This window comes from Planococcus citri, chromosome 2 (assembly GCF_950023065.1).
Source record: "Planococcus citri chromosome 2, ihPlaCitr1.1, whole genome shotgun sequence".
Lineage (NCBI taxonomy): Eukaryota > Metazoa > Arthropoda > Insecta > Hemiptera > Pseudococcidae > Planococcus > Planococcus citri.
Window position 1 is genome coordinate 59,405,500 of NC_088678.1, and position 15,330 is coordinate 59,420,829.

Here is a 15,330-nt window from a genome sequence, read left to right on the forward strand (position 1 = left end):
AAACACACCAATTTATTTTGCAGATTTGGAGTATTTGTGATTGTATCAACAGGGTGCCCAACAAAACTCCTAGAAAAAAGATCATGACGTTTTCATGACTGAATTTTTCACATTTTTACCACATGAACCCTCCCCCCCCCCACAAAAAATTAAATAACTTGGAACTGTAAGGGAATTTTTAAAAATTTGTAGACAAGTAGGTATTTCAATTTTTCAATTTTTCTGATTTTTTTTTAACAAAAACATTTTTTTTTCATTTTATGAGTTTTTAAAAAAATTTTCAAGTGTGCTTCAAGCAAAATTCATGACTTTCATGACTTTCATGACTTGCACATTGACAAATTCAAACCAAGGGCTCATCAAAGATTTGATTTCAATAATCAGGTGTGTGGAATGCGATTATATAACATTAGGTACCTCAAAAGCCCAATAGGGTATTTCGCTTTTTCGTAATTTACAAAAATTTGAAAAAATTGACTCCACATTTACGAAATAGTTTTGAGGGGCAGGGGGCATACAACACATTAAAGTGATATTCCAGGGTGTCTACCGGAATTTTTTGGTCGAAAATCACTGACTTTTCACTACCTTTCAAAAAAAAAACTAACACCTTCCAAAATATTTTCACCCCCCCCCCCTCCTCGCACAAGAACGATTTTTTTTTTTTTTGGTTTGAACTTTGTAATTTTTTACAATTTCTCATGTGTACATGTTAAAAATACAAAATAAGCGAACTCAAAAAATTAAAAAATCAACCATTTCGAAGAAAAAATCCTTTCAAATATGAAAGATGAAGATTTTTTTTTTAATTTTTAGCAGTGATTTTTCAGGGTGTCTAGTCCAACAAAATTTCAAAATAAAAAAGCAGGACTTCAGCAGGTCATTTTTAATCACTTGGGATTTTTCAAGAGGGAGAGAGGGTGGACGAGGCAAAATTTTACCTTAAAATTTTTCGCTTTTCCAATGTTTTCAAACATCCCAAGATATTTTTTTCAAGCAAGCGGATGTCGAGAATATAATTTTGTCATTTCAATTTTTGATTTTATTTTCACCTTTAAGGTTCTTGTTACTTACTGTAATGAAATTGGGCTAATCAAGAACTTTTTTCAAAATAGAAAATTTAAAAAAAATTATTGGAAAATTTGAACCATATTTGGAGAGAAAATACCAATTTTTCGAAAAAGCTATCGAAAATTAGTATTTTGAGGGGTATAAAAACTTTCGTTTTCTTGGGTGATGAATGAAGAAGTTTATTATTTTTGCTTCAGAAATTTTAAAACTTAAATGATTATTTTAAAAAAAAATTCAAACTTGAAAAAAAAACAAACGAGCCCGAGTAAAGCGAGGCCAAGAAAGTTTTCAAAAATTCATTTTTCAAGAAGTAAAAAAAAGTTTTTTTTATGGAGGTAAGGGAGTACATACGTATTTTTCTGATTGAAACTTCGAACATTTTTGAATTTGAACAATAAGTTTTTTATATTGAAAAAGAAGAGCAAATAGCCCGAGCGAAGCGAGAGCAATGACTTTCAAAAATATGTAATTCAAGTTCTAAAAAAATCAACAAATGAACCATTTTTTATAAAAATGATTTAGGGTTAAACGAGACAGTACTGCTGTTACATTGTTTGAGGAACATTGAACGAAATTCAGAGCTGGTTAGAAAATCATCAAATACCATTTTTCTGAAAGTCTCAAAAAAATGTCCTCTTTAAGTATCACATTGTTTCTTGAAGGAAAAAAATTTCTTTCCGAAGAGAAAGTGCCATCCCTCTATTTTGTCCAATTAGTAATTACGAAAATTTTAAAAAGTCACTCAAAAAAAATTGTCTAAAAAAATTGGTTATTATTTATGAAAACTATTTTATGAATTTGAAATTCATCAAAAACCCGAATAAACGTTCTAGAACTGCGAAATTTTGATTTTATTCGAAATAATAATGTTGTTATCTCGCTGGCAGGTGAATTCGCCTGAAGCTATACGATCCTTATAAAGTTGAAAAGGCCGATTTTGAAGGCAAAATTTTTTTAAAATTTATTTTGAGAATGATTTTTCAAAGTTCAAACTTTTATATTTTTTCAACTAATCAAGTAAGCCAAGATAGATGAGTGAGAGTTGCGTCACATACATAGAAAGAGCATAGCGAACCTAATGAGTTCTTGTAGGGGTTTTTAGTTCGATAGTCTTAAATTTTGACATTCGAACTTTTTCCAAACAGGAATGAGAAAATATCTTGAAAATTGCTTCAAAAATCACGTAATCGCCCTTGTAAAAAGGTCGCCTTGATATTTTTCAACTCCCCGATGAATTCAACTTTTTAATTCTGATCTCTTCTGCTCCTTTCTGTTGTGTTTTTCATATTTTACCGACAATGCATTTATTCGTAAACGATGACGAGGATTAAAAGAGTGAGCGGAAAAAAGCTGTGCAAGTGAAGGGAAAAGGGACGAGTACGAAAAAATTCGTCCCATCAACATTCCTACTGGTCGTCGACCGACACCTGCCTTTTTGTGACCGCGATCTCGCGCATATACGTTCACGTACCGACGACGACGCATTTTTGAAATGTCGTCGATTCGAATCCCGCTCGAGTTACGGAGGGAAAAAAATTCATTTTTAATTAAAATCCCATCTCGTCGTCGTACTCGACTCGTGGGTAATACGTAATACGTATTTCGATAATTAAACCGTCGTTGTGGCGATAGCAGTGGTCTTGGAATTGGCGTTGAAATTCGAATCTACCATCGAACCTGCGCTACGTTTCACTTGGTCTGAGCAGGTAGGTACATCGAGTTCTAACGAGTACAATTAACATCCTAATTTCGTAAATTTTTTTCATCTCGACGTAAATTAGACGAGCGTCGTGAGGAAGATACTAATTTAAAAATTAACACACTCTTGTTCGTAAAACACCCGGTTTTATTTTCTTCGCCGATCGACCATGCGTAGTCGTATCGTTTACTTCATTTTATACGTTGAAGATATGTAACTGTGAAATGAGTACGAGCTTGGTTGGTTGCTCAAATTGAAGTTTAAAATCGTAGGATTCGATTGTCAACCTTAGGAAACTTGGCCAGCGTTGAATTTTTTTGCGGATTAGGTTTACGTAAACGGTACCCTCCTCTTGTTCTCTCTACTGGTGCTCAGGTTCTTTGGCTCATATTAGCCATAGTCCGCCTGTACCACTATTCTATTAAAGAGAACCAGAACTAATCGCCGGGTTTACTCGGTAACGATGTGGTTTATCTCACCGACGACCTACTTCGCTCCTTTTTTAGTCTAGTTATTCGCGTTATACGCGCCATTTACGTATATGAAAAAAAGTTACATCGCAGCGTCGCGACGTCGCGTATTATCGGAGAAAAATGACGACGTCGACGGCTTGAAAAATATTATCATTGTTATCGGATCCAAACCAGAAGGCAACGTTGCTGATTAGCCAAATACACGAATGAGTTAATGAGTTGAGCTCTGATGCGAGTATCAGCGTTGCCAACTGATTTCTTGGAAAATCCCTATTTTCACCATTTTGAGTGAAAAAAAATTCCCTAAATTCATAAAAAATCCCTAATTTTTTAAAAATCGTTTCCCATCATTCCTGATTAGTAGGTAAAAAGGCACAATCATTACTTTGTTTGCATTTCAAATGTATTTATATCATAAAAATATGAGCCAGTCGCTCACTAATTAGTTAATATCAAAGTATAAAAATTGTCTGTCCAAATTTAATTAATTATTTCTTTATAATTTTAGTATTCAAGAATCAGTTTTAACTTTTAAGGCTATATTCATAGAAGTTATACTTAGGAATCATTTGGCTAAGTGATGAATTTTGAAGCAATTTTTCCAGGCGTGATTGAATTTTTGAATAATTTTTTATTAATGAATTGAAATATTGAACTCTAAAGTATCGATTCATCAGTTTAAGAAATATATGAAATTTTTACTCGTTTATGAGAAAAACTGAAAAATTGAATCAAAATTCACCACTTAGCCAAGTGATCCCTAAGTAAAAACCTACATACACAATGTTGTGTCGGCATAGACACACCATTTGATACGAGTAGATACTTGAAATTATTGGACAAATTGAATATTACTAGGACATAAGTAGATTTTTCTAACATTTTTCACTTTTTACTATTTTTCACCAAGTTTTTATTATATAAATGTAAAAAAACAAAATTTTCCCAAAAATGTCAAAAATTCCCTGAAAATAACAAATTCCCCAGGAAAATTCCCTTGACATTCAAAAAATCTGAAAAATCCCTTGATCTAGGGACATTTCCCTAGGGTTGGCAACACTGGCGAGTATTTGAAAAATACCAATAGTGGGAGTGTGTATGACCAGTGAATTATCTTCTAGTCAATTTTCCTTTTTTTTTTGGTCTTTTTCTGCACTGCAGGTGTTTGACTTAAATTTAAGCGTATTCCCAAAAAATGATCAAAATCAGAGGTAATTTTTTTATTAAGATTTTCCACCAATTTTTTATTCAAGTCGACGCAACTTGTGATAAATATTATTCAAATGATGATTTTCGAAAACGGTTTCACTCGAAAAGGGCGTCAAAAATGATTTTCTTCGGAACCAAAAAAGTCTGAATAAATTGATGAAAATAGTCAATTTTAATTGATTCTAGGTCCATAAAAAAAAAGATGGAAAACCTGAACAAATTTTCTTGGACTCTGATATGTTTTTTAAACGATTTTATCAACTTAATTATTCAAAATATCTCTTTAAAAAAAAAAAAAAAACAAGTTTGTCGCGTAATTTGACGTCAGCGAAGGAAACTCTCGCCGAGATTCACGAGAACGTCGCACATTGCTTACCTTTGCATGCATTTTTCTCCTCTTCATCTCGTGACCTAAAAGCGAGAGGGGAAAATTTGCCGAAATTCACCCTCCTACCTACTGGCGGATTATGCAGATGCACTCGTTATACGGACGAACTTTGCATATATTTGTACACCGTTTACCTCTTATGTTCGTACTCGTAGTAGCGGGTACATGAATATATAGTATACGTTAGGTAAATCCTAAAACCCGACGTCCTTCTATTTATCGACGTATCAAACTTCTCTGTTGCTCTTGCGTTTTTTTTTCTGCTCTTTTTCATTACATTAGAGGGAGGGAGGAGGAGGAGAACTCGCTGATGAACTTGAATTGACGTTATAGTATACCGTTCATTTACTGCATTGTGGAAAAAAGTAGGTTAGTTATGGTATACTGTGTTCATTTCCGATTAGGAAATCGGAAGTAGATGCTATTGGAGGTCTTGGAAGGTGTACTGGTGCAGTGATGGTCGAATTACCGAAATGGGAAAAAAATCGTGTGAAATATTTAAATTAAGAGAATTATCATAGCAGTGTAAGGTTTTCTTCCTTGACGAAGAAACTTCATCTAAAATGAAACTTGTAATTTATATATTATGGTGGAATGGGGGAAAAGAGGTCTGCGTACATTTTGACCAAATTTAGCAGGAACCTTCATTTTGAGTTGAAAGTTACTTAGAAAAAATTATAGCTCCGGAGAAGCTCCAGGAGGGGACAAAAATGGTTCTCAAAGAGGGGGATTTTTGAAAAAATCGTGGATTTTTCGCTCCTGTCGCTACCCAATCTGTATTTTTGAGATTCTGCGTCGATCTAATGCTACGATATTACAGTCAAAATTCAAGACCACTTTTCGAGTTTAACAGAGTGGCTAAAAATTTACAAATCGACTATTTTTTGGATAAATTATTTGTCTTTTGAACATTTTTTTTTTCGCCAGTATGTCGCATTGTGTCAAAATATTGAAAGATATCATTCCTGAAACTGAGGAAATATTTTGCAACGCAGTGGTGCTAAATTTTTGGTCATTTTTGTCAATTTAAAAAGACGAGAAAAGCAGCCAAAAAGTAATGAAATTTTTTTGATTTTTTTGGTGTTGGCATTGGTGAATAAAAAATTGGCACCATGGCGTTCCGAAACATTTCCCAAGTTTTAGGAATGATATCTTTCAAATTTTGGCATAATTATTGAGAAATATTTGCGAAGAAAAAATTTTCAAAATCCGAATAAGTAAGTATTCATCAAAAAATAAGCGATTTGTAAATTTTCAACCGCTCAATAAGTGGTCATGCGTAGATTGACGCAGAATCTCAAAATACTTACTTTCATTTAGGACCGCACATACGAATTTTTCCTTTAAACAGGTTAGGTAGCAACAAGAGCGAAAAAACACAATTTTTTCGAAAATTTTTCTTTTTTGAGAGTCCATATTTTCCTACCGGGGGCATCTCTGGAGCTAAAAAAATTGCTGAGGAATTTTCTAACTCAAAATGGAGGTCTCCGCTGAATTTGATCCAAATCCGCCAATCTGGAGGGGGAGAAGGGCGATCCATCCTATTGTGTGCGTGCAAGTAGCAACAGTGTCCAGAGGCAGTGAATTTTTCTGAGATCGCTTTCAACATTGAGGAAGTAAAAATTGAAAAATTCTGTAATTTCATTTCAATCTCAGGTTCTACAACGAAAAATTTCAAAACTTTTGCAAAATTGGTCATATTTTTTCAAAAATTCTGGTAATAGTTTTGTAAATGTCACAGTTTTCGAGTTTTACGACCGCTTCTGCCCCAAAAGGTCAACCATGATGAGAAAAAATTTTGATAAAAATTTTGGGTCCATATGCAAGTATTTTGGGGGGGGAGGGAGAGAGGAGGCTAAAATGTGTTTTTTTCATAATTTTTTTTTCACCAAATGCTTATAAAAATTTCGCGTTTTTTTTAGATGGATTCTAGGAAGTCCAAAGAACAGAACCATTTTAGGAAAAAAAATATTGTGCAATATTTTGGGGAGTTACGCCCTTTTAAAAATTTGAGCCGTCATTTTGTGATGAAAGGTCAAAATAACAATGAAATTTTCAAAGTCCAAACACGTGTTATTTATCCGTTAACATATCATAAAAATTTTGAAAATTTTGGAGAAGTGGAAGTTTGCAAAAAAAAAAATAAAAACTGGCCACCCCTTGCTTTATTAACAACTACAAGTCGCACTTACCATATATCAGTACAAGTTATCGTTACCTTAATGCCAAATCCGAGTATATTGTCCATACAAAAAAGTACGATTTTACGCATCACTGATAAGGTTCGGATATGTTCGGAAGGGTTCGTTAAGCACTGATTGAACATCGGTCATCTTCGTGCATCTTTTGTGGTGCACTTTTACTGCACTCGGATGCAAATTTTTCAATTCAGGGCATCCCAGAGTCTTATCAGTGATGCAAAAAGACGATTTTTTTTTGGATGGACATACTCGGATTTGGCATTAAGGTAACGTTATGGGTAAACCAGCTATTAACCATTGATTTTTATAAAATCATTTCATTCTAGACCTGGAGCTAACAAAAAATATTTGTGTAGGGCCTTTGATGAAAAATTAAGTCGCCGATATGGGTTTTGTTTTCATACGAGTCGAACCTTCTGAAAACGAATTTGCAGTCGAATTCACATTTGAACCATTTTTTTCTCTATACCTCAGCCTTCTTCCCTACCTCAATTAATGAATTAAATTTTAAATTTTTATGTTTCATTTCTTTTGAATTTTATTCCTTTTGGGGAAATTAAAATTTTAAAAACTTCTAAATTGTGTCGAATTTCATTTGGGATTATAACAAAGAATTCATCGCAATTACTCAAAGAAGTCGTTCCATCAAGCATAAAAGACCATTCTCTCTTCAAGACTAGACAGATTGGACGTTCCAAATCAAATAAACTTCTCGAGCAGAGTAAAAAAACCTTACTCTGTAAAAATAACAATCAATCGCAGTACTTCAAAAATCGTCTACAATTTATCGATTCATCACAGCACCAGAACCAAATTTTTATTTTTAAAAAATTTTTTAATATAGAGAGAAATCATTCAACAGAGAACCAGAACTCTCAATATCTCATTCGCTCTCCTACATTACTCAGAGTCAGAGACCTGTTTCCAACACCTTGCTCAGGTGTCTGCAAAGTCAATCAATTCTCAAACACCCTTCGCTTTTTTCTCACCTCTCGCTCTCAAATCAGCTGGGTCTTTGTTATGCACTGTTCATTCACAATTCGGTTCCTCCGCTTCACTCCAGCTGGCCCATGATGCCAATAAATCGTTGGTATACAAACACTGGTACTATGGCGGTGTTGCTAACGCCACCACCGCCACAGTCTTCGTACAAATAACAAAGAACAATGACCCACTTTCTAAACACATGCGGTACGTACCGCGAACGCTGACGACGCTGGCTCGCGCCGCGCCGCGCGAACTTCGACGTCGCTGTCGTCGTCGTCGTCGTCATCATCGTACGATTATTTACATCTCACACCAACACACCATCGTTGTTTGGATGCGATGTTCGCGTCTCATGAAAGAAACAAGACCGCCGGAACCAGGTAATAAACGCGTACCTTTATTTTTTCAACGCACCATCGGTAACGGGCCACTGTCGGTCATTAGGAAGAGCGAAATACGTGAAGAAGATGAAGGAAAAAACTTGCAACTGGTTCGGCGTGGTGCTGCGGTAGCTTCTCTCATCGACGCGACGGCGGTGACTTTTTTACAACATACTGCAAGACGTATCTTTTATCATCGTCAACTTGACTTGACAAAGATGATCTTCGATCGACGAGAGGAGCTACATATAAGACCTTGCTTTACCTTTGCACGATTCGTGATCTGGCCGATTCAATTGTCGATGTCGTCCACACCGAGACACCTTGTACTCGAAGACCAAGGCAGAACGCGTCAAGTACCAAACACACACATTACACACCCTGTTTAGTGTAGTGCTTACGCTTACGTACACTACACGACCATCATGATTGTTGTTCGTGTGAAAAGCCCACACAAGTCGAGTAGGTCTAGGTATCGAGATCGACCGAAGCGGCTTCATCGTGCGCCCATATTACTTATCGCTCCAATGATGATGATGCTGATGATGATGAGACGACGACGACGACGATGACGGGTAATCAGGCGAAACAATAGAGAATCTTGGTCGAGGTATCGAATAACAAAACGCTAAAACATACATCTCCTCTTCAAACTCGACGTCGTCGTGTTTCTTTTGGTTTGCACCGAAACCAAAATTTTTTCAACCGTAACACCGCCATCGCCATCGCCAACCAACCTTCGGGTAAAGCTTGGCTGCCTGTTTGTACCATCCATAGCATCGTAGACCTTCGTCAGCCATCATCTCTTCGTTTTCCTGCATCTACAGTAGGTAGATATGTAGTTCGGCTTCGGCACAAATACCTACATCACTTTATAGTAATACGACCGACGACGTGTCTCGTCATCGTCGTGTTTACTTTTCGAGCTCTCTTGGTTGGCATATTATACTGTACGAGTATACAACAAAACGATTTAAGCCAATTGAAACGCAGTACCTACGTCAAAAGAGAGATACCGTATATAGAAACAAAGAACAAACAAGACACAAATAGTCTCTCGTATACGCAATAATCGACTCGTCCTTCGAGTCCCCTGGTGATAGCCAGATCCCTGAAAGCTCCGTACACAGTACACACCGAACAGGGTAAATATATTTAGCTAACGCGTCGCGTTTTTCCTAACCCTCTGAATTTTCGCTTAATTTATCGTCACCAATTTCAATTTCGCGTATTACGACGTCACATCGTATATTTAGTACTACAATGAGATCTCTGCCCTTTTCGTCTCGTTTTCCCCAAATGTAAATTTAAACGGGAAGCTAAAAAAATTGGTCAACATATCGAACATAGTACTAACTCGGTCTGGCAAGTTCCTGGTGTTTCTTTTCAAAAGCTAGCATCTGTTCAAATATTGATTCTAGATGAAAAACTAACACTCGCAGTTTGATATTATTCTAGATTGCATTTTCCGATCAAATGGCGACGACGTTCGACGATTACAACTTTTCGACAGCAGCCGCGCCGGGGCAGGGGGTACGGAACTATTTAGAGCAACGTAATTAACATTACCAAGTTCTTATCGACACGAGCGATGCAGAGATGGTGGATAACATATTTTAATGAAATTATTATTGCACGAGAAACACGAGTTCAATATTCGAACTCTTATCCATTTTCAAGAAGTATCCCCTATAACCTTCTCCTCCTATAGGCTCTTACTGGGCTTGAAAGTCGTAATGATTTTATCGAACGATCGTCAGCGGCTTCGAACACTGAAAAGTTCTCGGAAGATTTTCCAACACCAGAGACGCGTTGACGATGAGGCTTTCATTAGTTCTTCAATTTATTTTATCGGTTCTTCATGCAAAAGTCAGCTACAAAAGGGTCTTCAATAAATATAATAAAAAATTGAAAAAATTGATTGCTCCAAAGGGAACTCAACTAAAAATGATGAATAACTTGTGAACAAGTACATAAATCAACAACAGTACTACAATGAAACCACAGTTTTTCAAGTAAAGAAGTTGGGGGGGTTGAGGGGCATTTGGCTACTTACTCATCAGAAATGCTAAAAAGGAAGTCTATGCTTCCAAAGGGTATTTATTTTTATGCAACAATTTATCTGAAACATTTTGATCAGTAAATGAGTGACTTTATTTTGATAGATATAATCAAGCCTTCAACGTCCCTAGGAGAAAATGACCATTCAAAGAGAAAGAAACATTACCAAGACAAATGGGTGACTAGTGACCATAAAGGTTGAATTCTACAGCTCGGAAGGCCTTTCCCAGCTATGGATCTGTGGATTCAACTGACGTTAGAAAGACATCAAAGTGACATGGGTGAAAGTGAGGAAGAAAGCACTGCATGGACACTTGAACTTGAAATAAGAAGACTGAATTGGTCAACTTGAAAATAAAAAATGGACGAAATGGGGTTGGAATAAAGTCTATATCATTTTAATTTTTCGGACTAGACTTTACAGGCACGAACTGGATCGGTTGTTGGCCCCTGGCGGATGCACCGAATAAGGCCCTCAAACCTCCCCCTCCCCCCAAGAACCGTCTTCCTCCTGTTTTTTCTCAGGTTTGGATACTTGAAAGTTGAATTAGCTTTCACGAAAATAGGTAAGTCAGTCTGACAAGAAAAAAACTGTATTTTTTTAAGGGGGGGTGGAGTCGACCGAAAAGAGGGGATGTTGACAGAAAATTTGGTGGCTGATATGAGAAAAAAAATACCAATTTTGCCGAATACAGTTACAATTAGTTTTTGAGATGAAAATTGTTCCGAGCGAATTCAAAAATTCGGGTTTCGAGAAGTAAAAACAATGTTTAAAAAAATTGTTTATTTTTTTTAAAATTCAAAATTTTAGAATTTGAATAATGAATTTTTAAAAAATTTTAATTTCAAACATATCCGAGTGAAGCGAGGCCAGAGCTCGTTCTCAATCCCCCCTCCACCAAAAAAGGTGATTTTGTAACAAAAAAAGCTCGAAAAAGTAACCAAAAAGTAATTGAAAATTAGCCAAAAAAGTGACAAAATTCGGGCAAAACTTTTTTTTGACAATTTTTTGGCAGCAAATTAAGGATTTTGACAATTTTTAACGAAAAGGGCAATTCTTAGAAAAATAAAACGAGCCTGACAATTTTAACAAAAGGAATGGTTTTCCAACAGTTTCTGGCAAAAAAGCGAGACATTTGGACAATTTTTTTAAAAAAGTAAAAATTCGAAATTTTCTGGAAAAACGACCATTTTTAGAACTTTTTGAGAATTATTGGCAAAAAGAGATATATGTACTTACTTTGGCAATTTCTGGCAAATACTTAAGCCAGGTTTTGCAAAAATTTCATAATTTTAGTAAAAATCAGCAATTTTTAAGAATAAGAAATTAAGTACATTTTTTCGCAATTCTTTTTTCGAAAAGTGAGATTTTTCGCTTTGCAACTTATGGCAGTTTTACGTAAAAAATCGAGACCTTTTCAACTGCAAAAAAGCTAGAAATTTCTGCAGCAGGGAAAACTTTTGTATAATTTTCGGAAAAAAACAAAACTTTTTAGAACTTTTTGCAAAAAACCGAGAACTTTGATAATTTTTAGCAAAAAGCAAGCTACGTTTGTATGTACTTTATTTTTGGCAATTATGGCCGAAAAATTGTACTTTTTCGCAATCTTCGCTGAAAATGGGAGACATTTTTTGGTCATTGTCATTTTTTTAGGAAAAAAATCGGGATTTTCAGGTAATTTTTAGGAAGAGGAATGTAAAATATTTCCGCTGAATTGACCTAATCTGATATTTTTCAAGTTATTTGATTTCTTTTAGACTAAAAATATTGTATTTCAACTCAATTTCCCAACTTCTGATCGGCTACTCCTTACTCGTGAGTCGAATCCAACATTCAAGAATTAATATTCATGAATTCATGAATTCATGATCCAATTTGATTGGTCATCATCGAAAGGCGATACGAAGTTGAGAAATGACTAAAATACAAGATACTGAGAGTTGTGCCTGCCCAATCCTATTTTTCATCCAATTATGCAATTTTTGGGCTATTTCAAAAATTTTACAGAACCTGTAAGCTGCTAATTTTTCGACTGGATAGCTGAAATTTTTTATAGGCAAAGTACCCTATGGATTTTAAAATTTTTGTAAATGAAGAAAATCGATGATCGATTGACCTAGGCACATCCAAGTCAACAACTTCAACAATTTTTTGAATTCCAATCGACGTTTGGCCTTTTAAGTTTCCAGCAAAAAATAGATTTGAAAAATCCGCAAAAACCAGACTTGAAATTTTGACCTAGGAGCGATATTCATTTTTCGCGAAAATCCTGCAAGATTTCTATTTACGTATGTACTTTTCTGGGTAAAACAGGTGATTTCAAAATTCACTTATTTCAATTTTTAATGAAGAAAAATTGAAACTATTTATTGTAGATGTAGATTTCATTCAAAGAATTTTTAAAAATAAACTTCTTCGAATCATTCATTTCTAGTTTGCACAGCAATGTAGATCTTATATGTAGTACTCTCATCGTATCGAAATTCACACATAGCTTTTTCTCGCAAATCCATAACTATAGCATTTATACGACCACTTTAGAGGCGATGTTTTTCAACAATTTTTCCAAAATTACGTAAACCATACGATCATAATATTTCAATCTGACGCAGTTCGTTACGATTAATAAAATACGCGTGCACGGATTAACCCTTCTCTTGCCCTGCGCTGCGCAGCCTCGTGAAAAATCAATCAAAACATCTGACGATTTTGAAATCATACCATAAATTTTCTTATCGATGATTAGCGACGATAATTTTAAACGTATCCCGAAGTACAAACATATTATTTTACGCTTCGAGTCGTAATTTTTTAATACACTCGCAAAGAAAGAGGCAATATCGTTCTAATAAAACCATAAGGAATAGGAAATTTTCATCGATCTATGACCACTTGCAGAACTCCAGCAAAGTTCCCTGCTTCATTGCAGTGCAGCACAACGGAGAGCAGAAGAGGAAGATATAACCCCAAGTGTAGCTAAACGATGCCTCATTAACAAAGCAGCTTATTTACAACAAGTCGTATTCGAAAACTTGCTGGGAACTGTTCCCCTCGATGCAAATACCCTATCGCTTTTGCAGGAGAACACCACATGCAGCAGAGATAGTCGATTACGACAGAGCCAGACGTTCGTATACATTCGAGAAATTATTCCTACAAAGATGCTTATCATTTGGAATCAAGAACAAAATAAATTACTCCTCATACGGTTAACAAATGCGAACACTATGATTCATCGCACTTACGATTAGTTCAACTTGCACACAAGTTATACATCCACAGTGGTACATTAATCACGAAAAAGATACGGCGAACGGCGACTTGAAAAATTACAGCGGGGTTTAAAAATATACTCATTCTCGCGATTTAATCTCGTAGTGCAGTACTGTGCTAAGGTAAGTTACCAGAAGGCAGAGGGATACACGCGAGCAAAATGCAAAACAAAAACGTTTAAAAAGGGAACACTTTCATTGACATTTTTTCTGTATTTTAATTTCGCAAACATCGTGTAAACAATGAGTCATTGTTGCGAATTGAAATACCGCCAGTGAATTGAGCGTAAAGTGGAAGAAAAAAAAATTCCGATCTCGAATCCGGTTCGGATCAACAAAATCCACATCATTCTCATCGGAATGAACCTGAAAGCAGTGGTGTCTATTTACACCAGACAATCGTACAGAAACGATAAATAAATCGTACAAATATTTCTCAACAGTCAATAAGATAAGGGCGAAGTCGATCCGTGCTAACAATGCATCTGAAATCCGAACACTGTATACCTAGAGAAGAGTTTCAGGTGCACAGCTATGCACAAAAATTCCTACCCAAAAAAGAGGGTAACGCGGAACTATGTATTTGAACAGATGAAATTCCATCAAGTGTTCGTTTCGCTCTTTTCTATTGACGAAACAGTACGTACAAAAGATATCGCGAAAAGGTGCAGCTGACAAACAGATGTTTACAAAAACGCAACAAAACGTCGTGGGTGCACCGTGCATTATCTCTCGCAGTCTCTCCCCTATTGTACGACGAATAAACCTGTCCGTGGAAAGTATCATTAATGAATGATAGGCCGAATTCCGGGTAATTCTTTACATCATCATCGAACCGTGAACACCTTTACGATCAGATGGCTACTGAAATTGCGTACAATTTGACACCTGGGATAGATGAACGGAGAGTAATTGAATTACTCGTACTATCACCACCCTTTACGTGTGGTACGAGTATCAATATCTCGACCACTAAACACATTAAAAGGTCGAAATGCGACAAGAAAACAATTATAATCACTAATCCAGTCAGTACGAAGACGTATAATATAGTTAAAACGATTAACCCGTCTTCTAAATCGATAAATTATTATTCGAGTCGACTTACTTTATCTGCTGGAATCGTCCTAATGCTAGTCATTGTTGATGACACTAGAACCAAATCCGAACACTACACTTTATACTCCAGTTTATATATTAATAATAGAACCATCGACGATTAATTTGCAATAATCTAACTTCTACATTTTACGCGAATTTCACTTTAGATTTGAAATAATACCAAATCATCATTTGACTTTTAATTGATTTGTGATAGCGAATTGCTACTGCGAACGTTTACGTCGTTTAAGAAAAAAACAAAACGACCATTAGGTACGACACTAATCACATGCATAACCGAAATTTCGAACAATAACCGAATCACTGAAATAATTACACTGCAAAATATAATTATTTAACCTAACACGAATTCACTAAAAAGAAAGACACTGCGTCAACTTTTAGAAATAACAGCACGAAACTGATTATTATTTTTCTTTCACTTCTCTGTATTCCATTTTCCAAGATGAATCGAACCAAGGCAACA

The 15,330-nt window shown here is 35.5% G+C and overlaps 1 protein-coding gene across 1 annotated transcript in view; it reads right to left on the reverse strand.

The window, feature by feature from the left end:
* UBL3 (ubiquitin like 3) overlaps positions 1–15,299 on the reverse strand; it is a 42,868-nt gene extending 27,569 nt beyond the window's left edge. Inside the window, exon 1 of the mRNA XM_065351854.1 lies at positions 14,851–15,299. Coding sequence (XP_065207926.1) covers positions 14,851–14,883 — 33 coding nt within the window. The 5' untranslated portion in view covers positions 14,884–15,299. The remainder of the gene's footprint in view (positions 1–14,850) is intronic.
* Positions 15,300–15,330: the final 31 nt, after the last annotated feature.